General features: G+C 40.9%; 1 protein-coding gene across 5 annotated transcripts; it reads right to left on the minus strand.

Moving 5' to 3' along the window:
* Positions 1 to 668: 668 nt before the first annotated feature.
* On the minus strand, positions 669 to 26,523 carry PBLD (phenazine biosynthesis like protein domain containing). Of its 5 annotated transcripts, XR_009819216.1 has the most exons (10): positions 19,677 to 20,146; positions 17,335 to 17,434; positions 13,832 to 13,930; positions 13,205 to 13,314; positions 12,594 to 12,623; positions 11,998 to 12,086; positions 10,635 to 10,804; positions 7,312 to 9,223; positions 6,390 to 6,452; positions 1,314 to 1,334 (listed from the first exon to the last, which is right to left on the minus strand). XR_009819216.1 is itself a non-coding variant. In XM_062001838.1 (9 exons), exons 2-9 carry the CDS (start codon positions 17,393 to 17,395, stop codon positions 1,222 to 1,224), a joined length of 735 nt encoding a protein of 244 aa, XP_061857822.1. In that variant the 5' UTR covers positions 17,396 to 17,434; positions 26,052 to 26,523; the 3' UTR covers positions 669 to 1,221. The 5 variants fall into 5 exon arrangements, 4 of the variants coding, with proteins under 4 accessions (XP_061857822.1, XP_061857820.1, XP_061857821.1 ...); XM_062001838.1 differs by lacking the exons at positions 7,312 to 9,223; positions 19,677 to 20,146 and adding an exon at positions 26,052 to 26,523 and having other exon boundaries at positions 669 to 1,334; XM_062001836.1 differs by lacking the exon at positions 7,312 to 9,223 and having other exon boundaries at positions 669 to 1,334.
* Between the last annotated feature and the right edge of the window lie 44 nt (positions 26,524 to 26,567).

A 26,567-nucleotide genomic window follows, 5' to 3' on the forward strand; every position in this document is an offset into this window, starting at 1 on the left:
GTACAATATACATTATGAGTTATGATAAAATTCAAAAATAACTGGAAATAGGAGAACTTGGCACAGCTAAGTACCTCATCATTTATAAAGGGCTGACACCCAGCTGTTCCCAAACTATGAAAACATCTTTTGAGTTCCAAATACTTCATCCTGAAATATTACAAAGAAAAAGAACTAAAGCAAGGCTTCAGATAAGAGTGACTTGAAGGGGAAAACAGTTCTAGCTAGAGGAACTGAGCCAGTTCAGTATTTGTAATAAATTCAGAGATAGACAATACTAAAGGTGGTGTCCCTGCTCTGTCAGGGGGTTTGGACTAGATGATGTTCCAAGGTCCCTTCAGTACGCTTCAAAAAGACGATTTGAGAAGAAACTTTTAATTTAGGACCAACTCTTCAGTCTTTGACAAGTGACACTGCTATAACTAATAAAGTTGTATTCAGATTTTGATCAGTTTCATGTGCATCACTACACCAATCTCTTAATTGTTATTAAAACGGTATTAAAAATATTGAATAATGAGCAGTAAAACAAGCCACTGCAATAGCATTCATCTTTGAAAAGCACTGTTCATAAAAGAGACTCATCAAGCACATTTCTAAACAATTTATTATTTAATACTTTAATTCAAATTAATGAACAAATGAGCACAATTGCAATATATGGCAGAAAAGATTTTTTTTAAAAGGACTGTAGTCAGATTTCATGGAAATTGTCTGAATGGAAAAAGACTGATTATTTTATCAACCAGAAAAGTTTACAATCGAGCCAGGAAGCAGGAATGGTTCTTAGCATGGAAATTGGAGATAAAAAAATCACTTAAAAGCAGAAAAATAAGAGAGTTATCATTGGACATTTTCTGAGGTAAATGTACATATAAAATGCCAAGATGAAAGTGAAAAAAATACCAAGGATCTCAAAGATTAGAAGTGAGCATTTTCACAGAATAATAGAATGGTAGGGGTTGGAAGGGACTTTTAGAGATCATGTAGTCCAATGACCTTGCAGAAGCAGGTCCACCTAGATCAGGTCTCATAGGAACGTGTCCAGGTGGGTCTTGAAGACCTCCAAGGAAGGAGCCCCCACACTCTCCAAGTGACTTTTAAAAATCAGCACTAAACAATCAAGACTTTTGAGGACAGTGGTGATTCACTGACCACAGCTCAAATAAAATCAGCATAATATGAGTAATTTGAAGGTTTGGGAAATTTGTGTTAATGTCTTCAGAGAGTCAGGTTTCCTTTTACTACAACAGCAAATTGCCCCGCAATGTCAATTCTTCCATCACTACGAAGAGAAATCTTCAACTCTCCTCCACGGCGAGAACATTGAAAAGCTGAATGGAAACAAGAACCCAGAGTTAAAAAACTAGTAGCTATTACAAATTATTTTACAATCCATGAAAACTCAGGAAAATGAGGCCTCTGTGTCCAGAATACAAGCAGCACCAGAGCAAGCACTGTACCTGCATGAATTGTCTTTACAGATGCAGATAGGTTGAGGGTGTATCTCAGACTAGAATTTCTTACTATGTCTGACCACAATGCAAGTAGTGAAGGATAGTTTGCTGTGACGTAGTCAACCAAGTTTCCTTTGTATATCTGAAGAAGTCTTGAATTCTTTCACTCATAAGATAGACAGTTTCTGGTTGTAAGAAGGAAAACCATCTAGAACTAAATTTTTGCCTAAACTGTTTAGTCGTATGCAGGTGGGACAATAATGCTAGCTTAGCATGTGGAGTCTGGCAACTTATTTTAGTAGTTCAATTTTAGTTGCTGGGCTGGTCTTTGCTGGGAGACAGTTAATTTTTTTCACATTGGTTAGTACAGGGCCATGCTTTGAATTTGTGCTGAAAACAAGTGCTGATTAACACAGAGATGATTAATTACTGCTGAGTAGGGCTTGCACAGTACCAGGCTCCCCAAGCTCCTTTTCAGCTCCTCACAATGCCCTACCCAGTAGGAGGAGTTGAGAGAGGACAAAGCCAGGACAGACGACCCCAACTGACCCCAGGGATATCCCAGACCACATGATAACATGCTCAGCATAGAAAGCTGGGGGAAGAAGGAGGAAGGGGGGAACATTCAGCGTGATGGCCTTTGTCTTCTGAAGTGACCGTTATGTGTGATGGAGCTCAGCTTTCCTGGAGATGGCCAAATACCTCCCTGCTGAGGGGAAGTAGTGAGCTAATTCCTGGTTTCACTTTGCTTGCATGCACAGCCTTTGCTCTCCCTATTAAACTGCCTTTATCTCAACCCACCAGTTTTCTCACTTTTACTGTTCTGACTCTCATCCTCATCCCAACAAGGAGGAGTGAGTGAGTGGCTGGATGGAGCTTAGTTGTTGGCTGAGATTAATCCACAATAGTTGCACAACTACTTGATCAGAAAATGGTCTAGTTCAGATGGCATTTAGCAAACGTTTGAGTTTCATATAGTGGTGTTTTTGTAAAAGGCTGTAAATGGATGAAGAGGCATTGATGTTCACAGTTCAATGAGCTTCCAACTACTACAGAAGCTGTTGAAAGCCAAAGGGCATGTTCTTCCTCACAAACCTGCAATTTCTAAATTGGGTAGAGATTGTATTCAGATCCTGAATGAGCACAGGATCCCTAACACGTGGCATATATACTGTAATTGATACTGTATGCTTCAAAACAATTTCTCAGCTACAGCTGACAAGAAAGCTCTTCCTTAGGACATTAGATTCTCTGACAAAGCAAGTGCTCCAAAACAGTGGAAACAGAAGCTATATAAAAATCTATATTGATACTTTCTGTTCTTTTCCATTTATAGAACCACTGGCTATTGTTTTTCACTTGTCAGAACAACATCTGCGTATGGAGTTATGCTTTCATTTGAATATTTTTGTCTCTTAAAGATCCAGACCATGGATAAATCCAATCAATTATGCCAAATGTGGATACACAGCTTAACTCTCCACTCCTTTGTCACAGCAGATTTAAATATAAGACATTACTTCATATCTGCAGAGGTTGGTTGGGTTTGTTTCCTTTCTTTAAATATGGAACTAGCGTTGTCCAGTTCGTAGGGAGGTAACTGAGACTGGTTTGATACTGGTCCATTTTATTTTAATGAAATCTTAAAAATAGAAGAAAACTTTAGAAAAAATAACCACAGAAGAACATTTTGCCCAAGCTTTTATGAAACTAATACTTGTTTAGTTCTTTCTCTCACACAGAAGCACCAGTACTTCACACTATGTCTGAAAGTAAACAGACCTGCATGGAACATTTCAGTACCTTGAAGATTTCATTCAATAGCAATGTCTTCAGAGACATTCAACACTTCTCTTGTGCACCCAGCTTTTAGATCACAAAGTTGCTGCATGTCCACTCTGATACCATTTCAACTCCATGTCTGTATTTACTAGAAATATCTCACACTACATACACATTTTATACATATTTTGGATTAGAAAAATAAGTATGTACATTCTGATCTGTAGAAATAATATATAACAGCTGAATTCACAGTGCCCTAAACTCCCCTATGATCAACCTGAGACTGCAGAAGGTTTTAAAGTACAAGGACTGTGAAATGAAGCGTGCTGACACCACAGACTCACAGACTCACACATCCCTGCATTCAAAAGGTGGCCAGTAGCTTTGTACTCATATCATCCTGTTATTCTGATGAGCTTCTTCTCAGCCTAAATGTATCTAAATGATCATTGCTTGCAGAACTTTAGATGCAATGGATTTTCTTCATGATGTCATCATAATGACACCAGCTCAGGAACAAGTGCCACTCTTGTAAAAATATCTATTTTTAGAAATCAGTATTATTTTTGTCAAATTTCTAAACCCTGTAAGAGGACTGATGAAAGAAGCACTTGTTCCTTAAGTGAAATTAAGATATCCAAGACTCCTGTATTATAAGAAAGACGGTGGATAAAACTGGTGACTGTTGTAGGGAAACAAGTCTGCTTTGGCAGAAATCTTATGTGGTCAATCTATAAACTGAGATTACCTAGCAAAGATGAAAACTGCCATTAAAACTCTGCAAAACTGTTCATGAGAATTCAAATTAGCAAACACTTAAACGCAGTTAAACCTCTTCTACCTGAATAAAGCAACTTCTTCACCAAAAAAAAAAAAAGGAAGAAACTGGAAAGTTAGAAGCTGGGAGAGACTTCATAGTGAAAGAAATACTGGCAAAATTCGTGAAAGTATGATCTTACAGTTATCACTAAGTAAGGTTTGGGTTTTGGTTGGTTGGTTTGGCCTTTAAAAAAAAAACCAAAAAACAACAACAAAAATTATTTAAAAAAAAAAAAAAAAAGAAAGAAAACAAAACCCAACTAACCAAACCCTCAAATGCCATAGACCTGTTCTGCACTGGGAAGGAATCAGAGAAGTTAAAGGCAGGAACAAGAATTAAAATTCCTCAGAAATTAACAGAGTTCCTCTAGCTTCACCCAACATCAAAAACTGTCCTGGATAAATCTCCTTTGCTTCACAGTAATTTGGAGTGTCCTATGTAATCTGAATATACCGAATTCTTTAGGCATGTTTATAAATGTTATCAATGTGAAAATTATGTGAAGAGCTGTATAAAGAGACAGTTGCTAAATATTGCATTCATTTGCTGTTACGAAAGTCTATATATCTGGTGTGAAAGATTAAATTTTTGTTACTAATGCAGAGACTTTTGAAATGGAAAAAGGCAAGGACTGATACTGAACTCTGATTTAACACTCAGCTTAAATTCAAAGATGTGTACGTAGTTTCAAGACAGATAATAAAGAATTTCATTTTGTAAAAAGACTGGAAAATTCTCTTTGTTCTTTATGCAATCTTCTTAATTGCCAGTCATCTTTTCCAAATAATCTCATTGGAAACAGAATTTGCCCCAGCACTACCTGACACCCCTTGGTCACGTGCATGTAAGGAAATGTAAGGAAACACATGTTGATCAGCTGTTAAATGCACTTGCTCAATTTAAATTTGTTTTACGTTATTTCTAACATAAAAGAAGTTTGAGGATATACACACATGGAATGAAGGAGAGAATCTCTCTTCTAGGAAGACGGGATTTTTTTTTGGTGCTAAACACATTAGAGAGGCTGATTACAGCACTGATTGCCTTTGCTGCCTGAGACAGTTTGTCTCAAAGAGGATGTGGCACAGTACATACAAAATTCATGAAAATGCAAAACAGGTAGACAGTGTCATCTAAAAATAGACAGAAATTCTGTCTGAGTACTTAAAGAAGCAATGTCTATAGATGGCATGGGAGAGTTTTAAATTCCACATTAACGTGTCTTCTGAGAAACGGCCTGCACGTAAGCATTAGCAGAGATGGTTTCTCCTCTTCAGAAAATAAGCTGGGATTTTTCCCCCCAATGTAATGGAAACTATCATAGGTCTGTGTGATGTTAATGCAAATATGAGATGTTTGGAACAGAATGTTAAACCTTTCCTTCAATCCACAATGAAGGAGGTCTCAGTTGTCATGGATTACCATACTGAGATATGGAACACAAAGAGATCCTTTAAAGAGCTTGTAGTTCTCAAGAAAATTAATTTTGAGATTCATTTGGCCAAATACAGGAAAGTTTATAGTCAAGGTAGCTGACTGTTTGGAGAAGTGTTTACTTTAATGGACAAGGAACCTTATTAGATCAAGGGTCTAATTTCTGCTCTAAAGTAAATGTTATCAAAGACTTAGTTGTTGTCAGGTATACAAAAGAATTGTAATCCCCTGTCCCACTCTGGTGAGGGAGGGCACATTCTGCAGGTAGAATATGAATGTTAAAAACACATCACCTCATCTTATCTAGTTATAGTAACACCAGCTATTCTGAACTACAAATTCCCTAAAGAACTCAATGAAGCAATTAATCTGAAGTAATTCTCAAAAGAATTCCAAAAATCAGTCAGAAACCATATGACTTCTCAGTCACTTCGTAATACACAGGATGGGAAAGCTAAACACTGTCCAAGTTACATTGAAAAATATACACCATGAATGAAAATACCGATACCTTTTCCCAACATTCAAAATGCAAGCCACAAAAACCAAGTAATGCAACATTCAAAAAATCTACAAGATCAACATCATCTGAAGTTCACCAATCTTCAGTAATGATGAAAAATCATGAGAACAAAAATCCAAAGTCTGAGATCAAAGACTAACTGCAGAGTAATGATCCAAAAACTGATACAGACATGTGTCATGTTGGTGGGGAGGAAAGCAGCCATTTCTTAAAGATTACTTCACAAAAACTAGTGGGTAATACTCAATTTATGTTGAGAAAATGGATAGGGAGTTATTGCTACAGCTTGGATTGCAGTAATAACAAAACTTTTCCAGTTTTTAGCATTTACATAAACAAGCAGTATTTGCAAGAAAACAGTTTCTCTTACCAAGCATTTCTTTCTTCCCCAGCTGCTCTGACCAGTAGCTGCCTAAAACAGCATGGGTAGATCCTGAAAACAAATTAGAAAAGAAAATACATAATTAAATTATAATCACTACTTCATACAGCAAGCATATTCAAAATGTAAATGTCATAAACAAATCAAGTACTATATAGGTGTTTAGAGCAAACACAGCTAAGAGTTTTTGCAGCAGAGCTTTAAAATTTTATTTATTTATGATAAAGCATAAAGTTCCTCATCTTCTGGCTTCAATGGAAATTTTGCCTAGATGAGGACTTCATGATTAGCCACAGTTGGTAAGAATAACAAATAGTACAAATTAAAATAGCTGAGAAAAAGTACTCACTGTTTACCAAAAGTGAGGTTTCCTAGTAACAGAGCCTCAAAACACTAAGTTCAAAAGAGTAGTCATCTAAACATGTTGTTACTCAATGAAACATGAAAAAACATGAAAACATGTAAACATGAAAAGCTACTCATCAAAAATCTGAAAAGGCTTTTGAATATTTTTTAAGACTAGGAACAGGTGGACAGAAGTCACTGTGTAAAACAAAAGTATTTATAGAATAGAATCATAGAGGTAGGGGTTGGAAGGGACCTTTAGAGATCATCTAGTCCAACCCCCTGCAGAAGCAGGTCCACCTAGATCAGGTCACATAGGAAAATGTCGAGGCGGGTCTTGAAGACCTCCAAGGAAGGAGCCTCCACAACCCCTCTGGGCAGCCTGTGCCAGGGCTCCCTCACCTCAACAGTGAAGTAGTTTTTTCTTATATTTAAGTGGAACTTTTTGTGTTCCAGCTTCATCCCATTACCCCTTGTCCTGTTGCTAGATACTATAGAAAAAAGGGATGTCCCAACCTCCTGACACCCACCCTTTAGATATTTATAAATGTTAATAAGATCTCACCTCAATCTCTTCTTCTCCAGACTAAACAGCCCCAGTTGCCGCAGCCTTTCCTCGTATGAAAGATGTTCTAGTCCCCTGATTATCTTGGTGGCCCTGCACTGGACTCTCTCCAGAAGTTCTCTGTCCCTCTTGAGCTGAGGAGCCCAGAACTGGACACAGGACTCCAGATGAGGCTTCACCAGGGCAGAGTTGAGGGATGCCATTGGCCTTCTTGGCCACAAGGGCACATTGCTGGCTCATTGTTAGCTTATTGTCGATCAGGACTCCCAGGTCTCTCTCTGCAGAGCTGCTCTTCAGCAGTTCGACCCCCAGCCTGTACTGGTGCATGGGGTTGTTCCTTCCCAGATGCAGGACTCTGCACTTGTCCTTGTTGAACCTCACAAGGTTCCTCTCTGCCCAACTCTCAAGCCGGTCGAGATCCCGCTGAATGGCAGCACAGCCTCTGGGGAATCAGCCAGTCCTCCCAGTTTGGGGTCATCAGCCAACTTGCTGAGGGTACACTCTGTCCCCTCATCCAGGTCGTTGATGAAGATGTTGAACAAGATTGGCCCCAAAACCAATCCCTGTGGAACTCCACTGGCCACAGGCCTCCAACTCGACTCCCTCTGGGCTCTGTCATTCAGCCAGCTCTCAATCCACCTCACTGTCCACTCATTGAAGCCACACTGCTTGAGCTTTCTGATGAGGATGTTGTGGGAGACAGTGTCAAAAGCCTTGCTGAGGTCAAGGTAGATGACATCCACTGCTCTCCCCTCATCTAGCCAGATGGTTATGCACTCATAGAAGGATATCAGGTTGATCAAACAGGATTGCCCCTTGGTGAAGCCATGTTGACTCCCCCTGATAACCATCTTTTCCTTCATATGTTTAGTGATAACATTCAGGATGAGTTGTTCCATCACCTTTCCAGGGATGGAGGTGAGGTTGACTGGCCTGTAGTTTCCTGGGTCGTCCTTCCTGCCCTTTTTGAAGACTGGCGTGACATTGGCCTTTCTCCAGTCCTCAGGCACCTTGCTTGTCCTCCATGATTGTTCAAAAATGGAGAGAGGCTTAGCAATCACATCAGCAGCTCCCTCAGTACTCTAGGATGCATCCCATCAGGACCCATTGACTTATGAGCCTTAAGCTTGGCCAACAAGTCTTTAACCTCTTCCTCTTCCACCCATGGCAAGTTCTCTGCTGTCCTGGCCATCCTGTTATCCTTGCCGGACTGGGCTTCCCAAGGGCCAGCCTTGGCCGTAAAGACGGAAGCAAAGAAAGCATTCAGTAGTTCAGCCTTCTCTGCATCCTCAGACACCAGGGCACCCTCTGTGTTTAGCAGCGGGTCCACAATCCCCCTAATCTTCCTTTTGCTGCTGATGTACTTGAGAAATGCCTTATTGCTGTCCTTAACATCCCTGGCTAAATTTAATTCTAGAACGGCTTTAACCTTCCTAGTTGCACCCCTGCATGCCCTGGTAATGTCCCTATTCTCTTCCCAAGAAGCCAGCCCCTGTTTCCACCTCTCATAGGTGGCTGCTTTCTGTCTGAGTTGTCCCAGAGATCCTTGCTCATCCATGGAGGCCTCCTACCTCCTTTTCCACCTTTCTTGCACATTGGGACACACTGATCCTGGGCTTGGAGGAAGTGGTGTTTGAAGACTGACCAGCTCTCATGGGCACTTCTGTCTTCTAGAATCATATCCCATGAAATCCATCCAAGTAGATCTTTGAGAAGGCCAAAGTCAGCTCGCCTGAAATCCAGGGTCTTGGTCCTACTTGGTGACCTGCTTCTTCCACACAGGATCTTGAATTCTACCATCATGGTCACTGCAGCCAAGCTTGCCTCCAACCTTCACAACCCCAACCAGGCTCTCTCTATTCATCAGTACCAGGTCGAGCATCACACCCCTCCTCGTTGGTTCCTCAATCATCTGCGACAGGAAGTTGTCGTCAACAATCTGTAGGAACCTCCTGGACCGCGTGTGCTTGGCTGAGTGGCTATCCCAGCAACTATCAGGGTGGTTAAAATTCCCCATGAGGACCAGGGACTGTGATCATGAGGCAGCTCTTCTAACAGTTTTCACAACAAAACCTCAGGATTTTTTTCAGTCCTGAATGCCAGTAAGTATCAGAATGTAACTGAAGGAGATCATTAAGGTCTCACCACAGCTTCTGAAAACTAAAAGACCAATTACTTGCTTCCTGACCAGCAGATGGCTTAAAAACTTAGAATGACTTCTCAGATTCATAGCTAAATATTATGCTTCAGTCTACATTAGTAGCTAGGGGCAAAGACACTGTGCCGGGAACCCTGCTGTGAAGTAACTATAATTATCATAGCTCAAGGACACCAAGACCTGCAGCATTATTTTAAAAATCATTATAAAAGAAATATAACAAATAGTCATAGGAGTGTTGAAAGGATATTTTAGCAATACAATAAAAATATTTGGTTCGATAAACAAAGGACACTTAAAAGATGGAAGATACGAAACAGTGATCTGTAGCAAGCCTAGAAAAATCTCAAGAGATTCAGGAAACTTCTGTCTTTTCCTACATATGAACACTAGTCTTCCCAGAAATCCTAAGGAATGAGCTCTAGGATTAGGTATGTCTACCAATGTCTGTTCCCAGTTTCATCAAGAAAGCAGGACTGAAAGGTTAAGAAATAACTGAAATATATGGCTTGTCTTTCTCTGTAAACCTTTCTCTCTGCTAGGAGTGCTGAATAACATTATTATAACTTTTTTTTTTTTTAATTTATTTAGCAAAACATTTAATGATTATTTTTTACCAAGTTGTCAGTTCACTAATAATTAACATGTGATTAACTGGTACCTAAAAAATAACATCATTTTGCAGCAATCATCATCACACCTACTGAGCGGAACATCAAAGAAAAATGCAGAGACCTAGCTTTCCTGTCCCTAAATATTTGACTAGCTGAGTTCATATTATCCATAGGCCTGAGAATATCCACAGTAAGTGTCATGAAACTAGAGGAAATCTCAGCTGAAAGAGAAAAAATGGCAGATATCAACATCTATTACAATACCCAGTCAATACCGAACTAGTCTCTTGCTTTTCTCTAATTGGAATAATTCAGGGAAAGGTCTGAAAAAAAACAGGTATTCTGGCCTAATGACAGCAAGAAGCTGAATTTTTCTGAATGAGTTGGCATCAGTCATGAAATTTCTTGATTTAATGAACATAATGCTGCTGTCCATATAAATCAGTAACTTACATGAAAGACTGCAAGTACAAAATTAGATTTCTGAAGTTTCATAACCTTTTAATGGAACGGAAACAAGAGTAACAGTTGTTTATGACACAAACATATACCTGTTACAGGGTCTTCCAGAACTCCACACCAAGGTGAAAAATATCTGGAGTAAAAATCATGTTTTCCACTGGAATCTCCCTTCAGAGTGAGTATGACTCCTTTCACCTTTCCTGTCTTTTCTGCTGACAAAAAGCCTTGCGCGTTCACTTGCAGTTCCTCCAACACAGACCTTGAACATAATTACAGAATTTTAATAGCCCATAGTCTTCATTTTACATAAAATTATTTAAAAGAAACATAAAATCACAAAACTATCTTCTCTACAAACACAAAACAGCCATCATAAACTGTTAGAGGAGACAAGATTCCTACCATTGCCCTCCCAATATCATTTAACAGAAAACTAGCCTGAATAATACACTCCCAGCAAGCAGAGAAAAAAGTTCAAGCCATGTATTTCCTATCTACCTCTGAAACAGTATCCATTAGCTACAAAAGAGCACACTTCTGTTTCTACATTTTAATAATTGAAAGAGGTTTTTCATCACTACAGAACACAAAGAGTAAGAACTCCACCTCCCTCCAGAGCAGGCAAATAACTAACATCATGCAGACCTTCATGGGATTCTACAGCATTTTTTAACAGTCTCAAGCCTGAGAAGTTGCAGGTATTTGCCAATGAAATAAAGTCTAAAAGAGTAAAACTAGTAAGTATTCAGATGAGGATATTTCAATCTCCCTACTAGTCCAATCTTTAAACATTAGTTAAGCCAAACTTCAAGTGAAAATAATAGTAATTTGGCCTGACTAAAGAAGCTGTGTTTTGGCAATACATATCCAAATAATACTTGACTTCACAATGCAATTCAGCTCTCTGAGATTAACAACTGCTTTGGAATCATTTAAATTGGAATTTCTGTAATAAAGCTACTTATGATGCTGCTAAGTAGGTGTAAGCAGATTACAGTCAAATGGGAAGAAGAATCCATGTCATTCTGTCAATGTGCCCTGTCTCACTAAGCAGACCTCTATAGCTACACAACTATTACTTCTTCATTTCAGAAGCAAGACTTCTAATTTCCTGCTCAGTTACCAGATCCTCGTTTGCTTTGGTTTGGGTTTTTTTAACCACAGATGGATAGGAACAATAAGCCATCATTAAAACTGTTTCCTACACCTCCTTTTCTTAGAGATAGTTCTCAGATTGATCTTATTCATCTCTGTAGGTTCAATAAGTTCACACTATAAGATAAAATAACTACCATGGCACAGGAGTTTAAATTACAGTTTTTAATCTCCATCTGTTATATAATAATATTATTATATAATATCATCTCCAACTTAGTATAAAAGGAAAAGAAGTTAAACAAGCAGACTCATTTTCTGCATACTTGATTTCTTAAAAAGAAAAGGGTAAGACACCTTTTGTAAGTATCACTGAGACGAACTAAGAGGTTCATTGTGTCAGGAGAAAAACGGACATCTTGAACAACCATGTCACCAACAGCTGCCTGGTGGAAAAGTTAAAGGAGACAAACATCCTTACTTGAGCATGAGATACTATTCCCTTAACATTTTTTGTAGAACAAATTCCATGCTAGAATAGGGATTATGCAAGGTCTTTCATGCAACACTCAAGCACATGCAAGCAAGAAAAGTAAATGCACTAAATGCATGAATAAATATGGGCAGATGCCAAGAGCTCTGCATATGTCAACTTGGAAAAGAAATTCAGAGATCAAGAAAAGGGCAGGGACACTAGATGGCTCTCACATTCACATAATAGACTGAAAATAAACATTGACACTTCAGTCAAGGTGGTGGAAGACAAAAGTTTAATGGCAGCAGTTTGGAGAATTCCATTTCCTGACCTCATGACGCAGGCCTCTGAAGTTTAGTGTTTCAAGTTCAAGAGTACATCAAGCCATGACATGTTACTTTTATGCATTTTAATACCAAAAAAAAATGAACAGTTATTATAAATGTGCTTTTACGACCACACATAGATTCTTTCTTACCTTTATTAACTCTTCTACTTCTTGAAGTACCTGAAGAAAAAAATAAACCCCCACTGTAAAGAACAGAACATACATTTATGCATAGATCTAGTCAATTATAGATAGATATACTTACGTACAAACGTATACTTTCTTTCATAGAATCATAGAGTGGTAGGTTTTGGAAGGGACCTTTACAGACCATCTAGTCCAACCCCCCTGCCAAAGCAGGTCCATCTAGATCAGGTCACACAGCAATGCGTTCATGTGGGTTTTGAAGATCTCCAGAGGAGACTCCACACTGTCTCTGGGCAGTCTGTGCCACTGCGTCATCACCCTCACAGTGAAATAGTTTTTTGTGTGAATTTTTTGTGTTCCAGCTTCATCCCATTATCCCTTGTCCTGTCACTAGATACAACAGAAAAAAAGGGATGCCCCAACCTCCTGACATCCACCATCTTGCAAATGTTAACAACATCCCCTCACAGTCTCCTTCTCTCTAGACTGAACAGCCCCAGCTCCCGCAGCCTTTCCTCATAAGGAAGCTCAAGTCCCCTGATCATCTTGGTGGCCCTGTGCTGGACTCTCTCCAGAAGTGCCCTGTCCCTCTAATGAATAAAATTTTGACAGACCTGTGGGTGGGTTACATAAAGTGGTAAGTCCAGGACAATATTGTCTTCCACTTGTCTGGCTTTCAATTCCCCACTCAGCGTCACAAATGTGAGAACTGAATTTGTGTTTTCTAGAGAGAACATTGCAACATTATCAAACATAAAAATGTAAACTATTACAGCTCTTAGAGTAGCCCAGTATATTCAGAAAATCAGCTATGCAGCTAAAATGTAATGACTACCATAAACCTGTATTAAGGTAAAATTCTCAATTACATCAAAAAATAATCTGCTGATGCTAATAAACCCAGCAATTGTCAGTGAATCTTTCCTCCACATTCCAAGAATGAATGGGACTTACCTTCTAACAGAAAGAACAATATTCCCTATTCATTAAATTGTACTGTACCTCTGCAAGATGACATTTGCATATTTAGCATTTTCCCTAAGCAAGAGTAACAGCAGGGCACCAGAATCCAAGTGTAGGATCAGACCACAGCCTTATAATTACGGAGCAGTTGTAAAAGACAGTATCTAAAGTATCTCTGCATGTATTTCCTAAATAAATATTTAATTGTCTTTGCTGTAGAAAATAATTAGAAGGAAATTTTCTAAAAACTTATACTAGTATCTAGCTCATAAACGTACTTCGTATGTGAAACAACACAGCTGCTGATGCAAGCGTAGCATGGCCACAGAGAGGAACTTCTACAGCTGGGGTGAACCATCTGAGTCCAAAGCGGGAACCTTGAAAATACAATTTATTCAGCATTACTAAGTGGAAAAAGCCTGTTTCTTCAAATTATCCCAATATACAGATTCAAGACATCTCAGTTAATCACAATGCATGTTATAATCAGTCTTGCTCCTAAACACACTTTTAAGTTCCTATTTTGTGCTGATTTTTTGAAGAGCTACTGCTTTTTGCATCAGGTTAACAACAAGAGTCTACTACTAGCAAAGGAAAGCTTCTTTGTCACAGGAACAAAAGCACTGCAGAGTAGAAAGGCCTGCCAGCATGGGAACAAGGTCTGCAAACCAGAAGCATTGAGAAGCCCAGCTGGCACCTTCCACAGCATCATAGAATCTTAAGGGTTGGAAGGAACCTCGAAAGATCCTCTAGACCAACATGCTGCTGGACAGCTAGAAACCAGAGACATGCCGAGACATCATCACTAAACACAAATCCAAACTGTAACAGCAACTTATCACACAAAAAGGTGAAAAATAGGCTGGAAAAAAGGGGAAACATCCCAAAATGTTAAGAATCAGTAACTGGCGTCTGTTCCAACTGAAGGCTGGAAAAGTAAATATCATCATTTATTGGCTGTTCCAGGTGGAAAACAGAAATTAACAGCATCTGTTGGCTTCTTGAAGTGGTGGTGCCCCACATTCTCTTATGTCTCTATGGTATAAAAATTATTTTTTACCAAAAATGCAGCTTCTCTCCAAGAGTTTTCTGTGCTGCATATATTTATTCCTTTCCTAAACAGGTCTGCATAAGCTCTCTACAAGAATACAGACCCTTGCTAGAGACACGTGACTGACTCTAAATTCCATGATGTGATATCTTCAAACTGAAATTGTTATTTTACCTGTCCTTTGCTGGACTCAGTTTAGTTTGTCCACCCACTTACACAATTGTTGGGTCCCCTGCCTGGCATGTTTGTCCTCCCCTCTGGAATCTATATAATGCACTTGGTACCATAAATCTACATCTAAGTAATCTATTGTAAGTATATCTACTGTTGTATTATTGGTAAGTTTGATTATTGACCAACGCTAAGCTTGTAGTAACCTGTAGTATTATAGATACACTTCTTGCTGCTACTGATTCCTCCTGTACTATTGATTACTGATAATAACTTGTAATAGCTTGAGACATATATATTCACTTTATTAATCATTTATATACTTGCTAATGGTGATTTTTGCACCACTTGTAGTAATCTGGAACAAAGCAGAGAATTTAGAAGAGAAAGGCTCCATGTCCCTGTGTATTATGGAATCCTACAAAGTCACAATCGTGATCTCTATACACCTGCAAGAGGGGTTACCCTTCAGGGGTTAAAGATAGTTCTGTTTTTAGAATGCAGTCTATATCAGAGCTGGGTCAGTCATCAATTATTTTGCTTAAGCCACTATCAAGTCTGGTAAAAGCCTCTAATGTATACTAACCTTTGTTTCACTAGCAATCACATTTTTTCTGTTATAAAAAAATGGAACCCAAGTGCTGAGTTCTTACATCATGGCATTTAAGATGATGCGTATGAAAATACATTTCAAGTAAATAATTACCATACAAACAGATCTAAAAGGTGCAAAAGAAACAAGTGGTATGAAAATAACCCAAAAAAGTCTTGTCATTGCTGCTGTGAAAAACTAGTTCATTAAAGTCAGCCTCCTACCTAATGAAAAAAAGAATCCTATCAAAACCTAGTGGATGAAACCACTGAATGTGGCAGAAGTGCTCTGAGACAGGGCAGACAGATCCCAGAACATAAGAGGTTCCAAGGAAACATAAGGAAAAACTTCTTCACGGTGAGGGGAGTGGGACACTGGCACAGGATGCCCAGATGGGTTGTGGAATCTCATTCTCTGGAGACATTAAAAACCCACCTTGGCGAGTTCCTGTGGGACCTACTCTAGGAGGTCCTGCTCTGGCAGAGGGGTTGGATGATCTTTCAAAGTCCCTTCCAACCCTGAAGATTCTGTGATTCTGTGAGGCTGCCCCGTGGTGTTACTGTTCTCCTCCAAGTGGAAATCATGACTGAAAGCAGAAGGAAATGGAGTCAGCCATGGCCAACTGAAGATGGACAGTGACCCAGAACACCTGCCTGGATGTTGGAGACATATACCCATACTCAGCCTGAGAAGACATTCTGTACTCTCATAAAGTTATATGTCCCTAAAATAATGCATATTTTTTAAAGTAAGTGAAACGTATTGATCACACACACATACGCCTGAAAAAGAGCCCTTACTACACCGTGACTGTTCCAGAAGCAGATGACAGTCTCATAAATGACATTCTGATATTCAATCAATCAAGTCAGCAGCCTAATGTACTACTTTTGGGCAACTTCAGGGTTCCCAGTTTTCTTGAAAACCAGCACTTTACAGTACTAGCCCTGACTTGTGGAAACAGACTCTATAACTCAAAGAGTTATAAAGAAGGTATGTTTATTCGGCGCCAGGCCGAAATATAAGTCAACTTGCTTGACTTATATTTGTTACAAAGTTACAAAATCATATGATGACATTATCCGCCTAGACAAAGACAGAACCTGTCCCCGATGTGGCATGTAAATTAGGTCTTTTCTTCCTTTCATTTGCGTGATGTCTCCGGGGATAGTCGGTGATGGTCTTTGGGGCCTTAGGAGATGAAGGCTGATAAGTTCTGAAGCTTTCTCACCCCTGATCTTTGCACAACCTTAGATATCACTTGGCCCCTCACAGGGTTTCTGCCCTCAAGGAAGTTGGAGGACCCCGGAGGTATTGTGTAAGGAGATAAGCACGACCTTTTTACAGCTTGTGTGAATTTTGTCTCCTCTGAAAAATAAGCTTTATACTATTGTGATAAGTTGGTATAAGGTTTATTAGTACATGTTAGTATAAAGCTCTACATCAGCTCCACAGACAGATTTTGAGATTTTGTGACAAACTCAAGCAATAGCTTACAGTTGGCCCCGTGACGATTTCTTGGGCAGCCAAGCCACATTCTACTCACTTTGCAGTCTCATGTGTATCACATAAGCACCTTTTGATTTATTCTTCTGCTTGTATAACAAGAAATTAACTCAGGGAAATTTTGGTAGCAACAGAAGTATTAACTGAAGGACCTTTGCGTAGGATTTTTAGGAGATTTTCTACATACAACTTGCTTATTTAGTAAGAGGCACTAAAACAAACGGCCTTATTTATGAATAGTAAATGTTGGTATATTGTAAAATTAATTTGAAATGCAGCACAAATACTTAAAAAAAATCCATCTGCAAAGGGCCTACTATTAATATCTTAAGTAAGATACATCACAACTCCAAGATTTCACTTTCGCTCTCTTACAAATTTGCATAATTCCTTACAAATGCACCCACAGTGTCTTCCTATTTCCTTGTAAGAGATTTCAGTGGGTAAAGAGAACTACTCACTTTTGGTAAAGTCATCTCCAGGGTGCAGTTTTCTGATGAAAGCAGTTTCTGAAAGGTTCATTTCTGTTGCGATTTTTTGATGCAAATTTTCATCCAAGTCCTAATGATGAAACAATAAATTGCATTAAAACCATGCCAAAAACAGCAAATCAAACATTCTGACAAATAAATACAGTAACTTAATTTTCTATTCTAATAAAACATAAGATCCAATTTTATTTCAAAAGATTTTGGGAGTGAAAAAAAAAAAGAGGCATAAAAGGTGAATAACCAGATCAATCACTGTGATACATGGGCATCTCCAGCATCTGTCCTATTAGTTAATGCTTGGAATATGTGGAGGATAAAAATCATAGAAAAGCCTAAACTTAAGTTTTTCCATGAACATAAATATTTTTAAATCATTATTAATTTTAACTATAAATTACTACAACTGTCTTTTTATAACTCTGAAAAATCCACTGAAGCAAGAGGTATGCAATAATAGCTAGAGCAAGGGCCAAGATGGCTGATCAGCAATTCTGACCATGCCCTTGATCCTACTCTTTGAACAAAGGGAACAACATGCTAAATCAGTAAAAGCTGAGATAAACTGAAAAACAAAAATGCTAGAACTTGCTACATTTTGCTCTAACTGCCTGCAGTTTAAATCAGTGAACTTTGATTCCAGGATGCATGAGCCACAGTGACTATTTAAAATTCCACTTCACCCTTGTTCCATTGCTCTTGTCCCACAACTACGCTGCATGACCAGATTTGATAATCTAGTCTTCAAAGTATCCAAACACAAATAAAACAACACAGTGAGAAGACCTGGTTAGGTTTAACCTTAGACAGATACAAATTTACCTTGTTTAATTTACTTACTTCCCTTAATAACTTAAATCCTTTTCAGTCAATGATCCCATGCTACAGATACACACCAGCCACTGTTCTGTACCACAGACCTGTACCTACTAATTGAATTCTATACAATGAAATGATATTTTAACTTCTTCCAGTAACGATCATTTCTCCTCAGGAACATTGTTCTGACTGTCAGTTGGATACTTAAAAGATACTAAAACCAGAACAAAGACAAACCAAGCGCTACAAAAGAACAGTATTGAAATGGTGCCATCCTGTGGCACTTCCGAAACACAGAAGTGTTTTGCCATTCTGGTGTTACTCCCTGACGGGTGTTCAAAGCACGTGATAACGTTCTGAGAGAACCGAGAACAGAAAGACTGCTGCTAGCTGCACCACACTTCCTTGGGGATTAGAATGAAACTATGAATTACAGTATTTGTTTTACTTGAATCACAGCTCTGACTTTTGACACTTAAGCTTCTAGCCCTAGGTACTGTAAAAAAAACCCAGCTTTAAAACCTCAACACTCCAAAGGCAAGTAAGTTGCCCTCACAAGATATTAATTTAATAAAGTAAAATCAATATTAAATTGCAATTGGAAGCTCATCGTTTTAAAACAAGTTCATTCTCAGAGGAAGTATTTAGTGATATGTTCTCACTTGTAACTTCAGTTGATCTGGTAAGCAGGCTCTATTGTACAAGATCTAAATAGGCTAAGAACATTTTAAAAGGATTCATGTTGTCAGTACAGGCTATTGCCATCGACTACTCATACACAGAATGTTTACCAAGTGTTACTACACAAATAACATAAGGCCTATAACTTTTAATTCAGTTAAATAATTAGTTTTTGGTAGAAACTGAGAACAGTGTACCAGCTGTTCAAAACACCTTGACTGGGATGACTACTCTCCATGGCAGTACAACTACTGTGCAACTCTGAAGTAATAAAAACTGTCTCTCTGAATTTGTCCAAAGCTGAACCTGACAAACTAACAATGAAACACTCAAATCCAGGTCCATTGAGTAAGACCTGGTTAAGAGGGGCTTATCTTGCACATAAAGGGGGGGGAAAGAACACAAAAACAGGGGGAAAAAGCCGCATATCAAACTCAAAAGCCACACTTTTAGCAGTTCATTCACAAACTACACTGTATATTACTGCATTTTCTCTCAGATTTAATTCCAAATCCATTGGCTTAAGAAATTTAACCAGTTCTTTACTTAACTCAGAATAACACCAGTATACTCATTAACAATTTTAAACCGCAGAAAAAAAAATATACAAAGGTGTATTGTGTGAGATCATTGTAACGGAAAACCGGTACCACTGTGCTGATTTCTCTGTACTCTGCAGGAACAGCAAACACCACTTGCAAGCTAAACTCCCAAGCAATGGAAGCAAAGTCGAATGCAAGGCTGAGTGCTCGGATCAAGTTAAGAACAGTAAACGCCACTGCAGTCCCTCGTGAAATTTACTTTTTCTAACTTACATTTTCAAGCAGACAAACCGCCGCAGGATTTCCAGAAAATGGCCGATTTACAAATGTATCAACCATAAAAACTGGAATTTGCATTGTCGTTTGCGCCCCGTTAGTCCTGGGCTGTTTTCTGCAAGGTACTTTTTAACCTGCTTTATCCCCGCAGGACAGCAGAACTGGAGATTACTGTTTCCCTAACGAGGGGAGGAGGCAGCTCCTCTCCGTCACTTCCGAGGAGCCCACGGCCTCCAGCCTCCTTCCGCACCCCCAGCGCTCGGCACCGATTGGCCATCTTTAAAAAAGGACTTTGATCTCCCTCATGCACCGCTTGCTGCTAGCCCCAAAACACTCTAACGTGCCCTTCCACCACAGCGCCCGGCCGGCCTGTCCCGCGCTGAGGCATTCACGAAGGCAGGAGCCGTGCGAGCTTCCCGCGGGCTCCGGCCAGCCGCGGGTCTGCCACATAGCTGCAAACGCCAGTAGCCATTACGCTCGCCTGCCGCGACTGAGAGACGGAGACGCAACTTGATGCAAGCAAAGTGTCCACTTTATTGAATACAGGCAACATATTTATATATTCAGAAGGCCAACGAGTCACATGCTGATTGGAACAATCAACTAATCATCTCATACATATTACAAAAGCTGAGCTCCTGATAGGCTAATAAAGAACATACGACCCTGCCAAGAGGTTATTGTGTTGCAAAACTAGATAAGTTTCAAAGTTTACTTAGCAGGGTCACAAGATCCTGTTCTTTTGTGCTTACTTCTGCATGTTGCAATTCTCCACCACCCTCGGCACTTCTCCATACTGACACAACAAGCCTAACGGCCAAAACCAACTTTATTACTTATATATATCTATATAATTACTAACACCCTATAAGCTCTACTAACTCCTATTCATACATAACCCACATCTCCCCCTTTTTGTTTTTAAGCAACATCCGCTTCCCAAGGTTTGCGTCCGACTAGCTCGAGGACGTCTCGTTTCACTAGCTCTTCCGTACTAGAAGTTTTTTTTTTGTTTTGTTTTTTTTTTTGTTTTGTTTTGTTTTGTTTTTTTTCCAGGTCTTGCTGTCGTACAAAAAGAATCCTATTAACAGAGGTAGCTATAGATTTTTGCAAACACTGCAAAATACATGGCATTATTACTAACAATATACAAACTATTAAAAGAATCAAAACTCCTTGTTTAAACAAGTCTTTTAACCATCCCGTAATTCCCCAAGATGCTAACCATCCATCAAATCCATCCACTCCCTCTTGTACATTGTGAATTCTGTCTCGCAATTCTGCAATTTGCTTATGAATACTCACAGAATGATCAGACAGATTCATACAACACATTCCTTCAAATTCCTGGCATCCATGTCTACAGCTAAAAATCCAAAAGTTACACAGTCCACAATGGGGACACTAGAGTTCCCGCTTATTGGTTTCTGGGATTGATGTCATTCAGGAGCAGTATTCTCATCTTCGTTCACAGGTTCCGGGGTGTCGTCGGCTGACAGCTGCTGCAATGTCTCTCTAAAGGGTCTCACACTCTTTGCTGGAATCCAACGAGGACCTCTTTCTGTGGAGACACAAGCATAACCTCTGCCCCACGTAATAAGGGGATAGGGTCCCATTATCTTACCTGATTCTGGATCTCGAACCAAAACTGGCGGTTTCACCCTGGGCTCAAAGAGATTGTTTGTGCTAAAATGTCGAACTACCGGGGGATTGTTATCTAACAAAGAACAATTCAAAAAATTAAAAACATATAAGGCTTTCTGTAATCTCTCTTCTGGTGTGTCAGTTCCTACTCCCCCTTTTTGTTTTTGTAATAGCCGCTTGAGGGTTTGATGGGAACGCTCTATCAGAGCTTGACCCGTGGGGGAGTGAGGAATGCCAGTGGTATGTGAAACTCCCCAGGATACAAAAAAGTCAGTTAAAGATTTAGAGATATATGCAGGACCATTGTCTGTTTTTATCTGGGAGGGCACTCCCAGGGTGGCAAAAGCACGCATTAGATGTTTGCGTACATCTCGTGTCTTCTCTCCGGCATGACAAGAAGCAAACAGCATTCCAGAAAATGTATCGATAGAACAGTGAATATACTTCAAACGCCCAAATTCAGCAAAATGGGTAACATCTGTTTGCCATAATTGAAGGCTTTGCAAACCCCTGGGATTAACCCCTCCTGCTATAGAAGGAAAAGAGTGTCTTTGACAGTCGGGACAAGTGGCAATGATACTATTAGCCTGCTGAGGCGTAAGGTTAAACTGTCGTTTTAGGCCTCCGGCATTTTGGTGAAAAAAAGAATGGCTAAGTCGAGCTTGTGCTAAACGGTCAGGTAACACCTGTACGGGTAACGTAAGCACATCAGCCTGTCGGTTTCCTTCTGCAATAAACCCAGGTAAGGAGGTATGGGACCTAACATGCATAATAAAATAAGGATGATGGCGAGAGTTTAAAAGAAAGATAAGTTCTTGTAACAAAATAAATAAAGCGACATGAGAAACATCACGGAGTACCGAGGCCTCTGCTCGTTGAACAATTCCTGCAACATAAGCAGAGTCAGTGACTACATTGAGAGGAATAGACCATTTCCGAAAGGCAAGAACCACGGCCGACAATTCTGTTATTTGAGGAGAGCCCTGTACAGTTTCTACATCAGAGTCCCAACGTCCAGGCTTATCATCCCACCAAAGAATGACAGACCTGTGGGTTTTTCCCGATCCATCTGTAAAAACAGTAAAGGCCTGCAGAGGCTGATCACTTCTTTTTGGCATCGGCAATAGGTGAAAATCAGCGTGTAACAGTTTATGAGAAGGTGGATGCGAGGTAAGTTGACCTGCATATTTGACTAAAGCTGTCCCCAAAGCATCCGATTGTTGCAATAACCATTGCAAATAAACTGCTGTCACTGGCAAACAAATAAGGGTAAAATCTGTCCCTGCCAGAGTCAACAGTCTCTGCCGGGCCTTGATGACAAGGGATGCAAACATTTCATGCTGTGTCGAGATAGTTTTTGTTGCTTGATTGGGTAAAAAAACCCACTCAATAACCAATAAAGGGTCCGGTTTCTGGTCGTCCCACTGGAAGATTAACGCATGAGGCTGCTGCACAGGGTTTAGAATGATGAGTTGAAAAGGCAACTCAGGTGCATACCGCTGCGCTTGTCTGCTGGTAATTGCTGTGGCAACCTTTTGTAACGCATTCATAGCCGCATTGTCAAGGCTCCGTGGGGCGCACAAGTTTGTATCTCCTCTAAGCATTTGGAACAATGGATTCAAATCTGCATTTGTAATACCAAGTAAAGGCCGCACCCAGTTAATTGTTCCCAACAGCTTCTGTACGTCATGCAAGTTTTTTACATTAGCACGTATTTGTAAAGGTTGTGGAACAATAGTCTGAGCTCTAATACGCCATCCTAGATATTTCCAAGGTGGTAATTTTTGTACTTTCTCTGGTGCGATACAGAGGTCTGCTGATTTTACAGCAGCCATGACAAGGGCTACGGCCTCCTCCATGACTTCTTGGCGCTGAGCTGCCACTAGAATGTCATCCATGTAATGATATATCAACACTTTAGGTATTGCAACCCTAACGGGGCTAAGTATTTTCGCTACAAACCATTGACATATTGTGGGGCTGTTTTTCATTCCTTGTGGCAGCACAACCCAGTGGTATCTCTGCAAAGGGGCTTGCATATTGATGCTAGGGACTGAAAAAGCAAATTTAGGGGCATCGTCTGGATGCAGTGGGATATTAAAAAAACAATCTTTAAGATCAATAACAGTTAAATGCCAATCACGAGGAATCATGGTTGGTGATGGTAGCCCGGGTTGTAGGGCTCCCATGTTCTCCATAGCATCATTAATTTTTCTCAAGTCATGGAGCAAGCGCCACTTGCCAGTCTGTTTTCGGATAACAAAAATTGGCGAATTCCATTGACTTGTAGAGGGAACAATATGCCCCTCAGAGAGCTGTTCTGCAACCAACTCTTGGAGGGCGTGAAGTTTTTCTATAGGTAGGGGCCATTGATCGACCCAAATAGAAGAATTAGTCTTCCAAGTTAATTTTAGGGTTTCACGCCCTGCAATGGCCCCACCTAAAAAGGCTTTTGGGTAGTTTGAATAAACATTCCCCATTGAGATAACACGTCGCGTCCCCATAAAACCATAGGGACAGGTAAAACAAATGGTTTAACAGAAGCTGTTTGACCGTTCGAATCCTGAATCTGAATCAAATCAGAGCTTTGTCGGCTAGTTCCATAGCCCCCTATCCCAGCCAGCGCCTGAGAAACATTTGCCAGTGGCCATTGTGGGGGCCACTTAGCTTGGGAAATAACTGTAACATCTGCCCCTGTATCAATGATTCCACTTAAAACCACTCGGTGATCCCCGCGAACTAAAGTACAGCGGCACATGGGGCGCTTCTGGGTGATAGATTGGACCCATAAAATCTCAGGCACTCCTGTAGAGCCAAAAGCTCCCTGTCTTTGTTTCGGTTGGCCATCAGACTGGAGGCTAGTTACTTTAGGGATTAAAATCAATTGTGCCATTTTACTATCTTTTGGTATGGTACAAGGTGGAAACGGAGTCCAAGCCATGACTTTAATTTCCGATTCACTATCAGAATCAATTACTCCTGGTAATACAAAAAGACCCGACAGGGTAGCAGACGACCTCCCTATTAATAATGCTTGAGTCTGTGGTGGTAAAGGGCCAGTAACTTCAGTAGATAACAGGTGAACAGAGGAATCAAGTAAAGTTACTGTGTGGGAGGTTGCCAGGTCCAAGCCGGCGCTCCCTGTGGTTGCTGGGCAGAGGTCAGAAACCCTCCGGTTTCCTGCCCCCCCCCCGCGTACGGAGGGGCACCGGGGCCGGTCGCGGAATTTGGGTCTGCACGCGCCGCGGATTCGCGTTCAGCTGCCGGTTTCCCGGTATGGGACGCCCATTCACATCAAATTTGGATTTGCATTGGTTCGCAAAATGCCGTCCCTTCTGACATTTAGGGCAAACGCTAGGTGCTGGGGGTCTCTTTCCAAGTCCAATGTTACGACAATCTCTTTTGATATGCCCTGGTTTCCCACAACCAAAGCAGTTCTGCCTTTCATTACCTCCCACGGGCCCCTGCATGGCTGCAAAAGCGGCGGCCATTGCTTCATATTTATGATCCACCGTGCCAATCCTGTTACAAGCCTCAATCATCTCAACTATCGTGGGGTTTTGATTCGGAAGCAATTTTAAAAGTTTTTTACAATCGGCGTTAGCGTTTTCTACTGCTAACTTCAGCAATAGGATCTCCCGAGCTTCGGCATTATCTATTTGCCGATCTAGAGCCTGTTTCAGCCTATCTATAAATTGCATATATGGTTCTCGAGGCTCTTGAGTGATATTAGTGAAGACTTTTTGAGGCTTTTGGGAATCAGGAACTTTCATTAAGGCTCTTCTCGCTTCCTCCCGGACCGCTTCTAAAGCGTCTCGGGGGATGTCTCTAGCCTGAGCGGCTGGGTCTGCGTGTTGCCCTGTCCCAGTAAGATGTTCCATAGTTAAAGCTGCTAAAGCGGCATTAGCGTGCCCCGCATACCCCAATAAAATTGTTTCTAGCCCTGACCTCCATTGAGATTCCCACGTTGTATATTGATCCGGGGTTAACAACAATCGCACAAGAGATTTTAAATCATGCGGGGTCATGACATATGTATCGAATACATAAGACAAAAGACTCGCAAAATAAGGAGAGGACAGTCCGTGCTCAGTAACCGTACGACGCAATTCCTTAATCACTGAGAAAGATAGCGATTCCCATTGAGCCGCCCCCCCCCTTCCTTTATAGATTACAGGAGCCACTATGGTTTTTGCTATTTCCAGTTCCCCTTCCTTCAGCGCTTGGCGCTTAATCTCTCCCCAAACATCATGGGGGCCAGGAGGGAAAAGATCAGGCTCTTTTTCAGGGTCAATGGGTCCCGGATCAAAAGGATCATCCTCTGGTGGGTAACCTGCAGCACAGGCTAACGGGGGGGGTGACGAAACAGCGGGAAGTGGTGGTGCTGAGGGCTGCGCTCCCCCCTCTAAGTCTCCCTGGCTTTGCTCCTGCGCTTTTACCGTCTCATAAATCGATCTCCACCGTGGAAGCATTCGTTGAGCCTCCTCATTTCCAGAAGTAGCTGCATCCCATAATTTTACCCCCACATCATCCCAAAGTTCCTGAGTAAAAATTGAAGAGGCAGTAACCGTGGGGATCTTAACCTGGACCCATTTAAGGATCAACTTAAGATCCTGACCCGAAAGGGTCTTTTTTCCATGCTTTTCAAGCAAAGCTTCCATTAGTTCATAAACGTCTCTTTCAGGAGAACTTGTCTGATTCCCCATTTTTCAGTTTCCCGCAGCTCACCTCTCGTTCCAGACGGGGGTGATTAGCCGGCTTTTCCTGCTTCGTTTCAGCAGCTCCTTCAGTTCTGCGGGACTCGCAGCACGCCACCAGATAGGACTCTTCACAAAAGATCACGTCGGGGTCACCATTTGCCGCGATTGAGAGACGGCCAAAACCAACTTTATTACTTATATATATCTATATAATTACTAACACCCTATAAGCTCTACTAACTCCTATTCATACATAACCCACACTCGCCCACACCGGAACAACTTTCTACATCCTCCCTCCCAAGCCTACACTGAGGGAACGGGACACTGAGCTACATGCTCTCAAGGGCACGACCACCCGCCCTCGCCTGCTGAGGCGACAGCGGTACGAGGCGATCCCGGGACAACCGCGAGGCGCTGGCGCACTCCGCCTCAGACCCCGCTTGGCGCCAAGCGCGCCCGCGCCCCGCGGGACCGCCAAAGCAGTGCGCATGCGCCGCTCCTCGGCCGCAGCCGGGCGGGAACGCTCCGCCCGCCGCGCAGG

Source organism: Colius striatus, chromosome 8 (genome assembly GCF_028858725.1).
Source record: "Colius striatus isolate bColStr4 chromosome 8, bColStr4.1.hap1, whole genome shotgun sequence".
Lineage (NCBI taxonomy): Eukaryota > Metazoa > Chordata > Aves > Coliiformes > Coliidae > Colius > Colius striatus.

Bases quoted from the DNA above. Each gene is read 5' to 3' on its own strand.
- PBLD (XM_062001836.1), bottom strand. From the start codon at position 19,760: ATGCAAATTCCAGTTTTTATGGTTGATACATTTGTAAATCGGCCATTT. The intron at 12,624-13,204 runs GTCTGTCAAAAT...TTTTTTCTTCAG, and splicing joins TTTATGTAACCCACCCACAG to GTACTTCAAGAAGTAGAAGA. The intron at 12,087-12,593 runs GTAAGAAAGAAT...CTTTTCCACCAG, and splicing joins AAGTAGAAGAGTTAATAAAG to GCAGCTGTTGGTGACATGGT.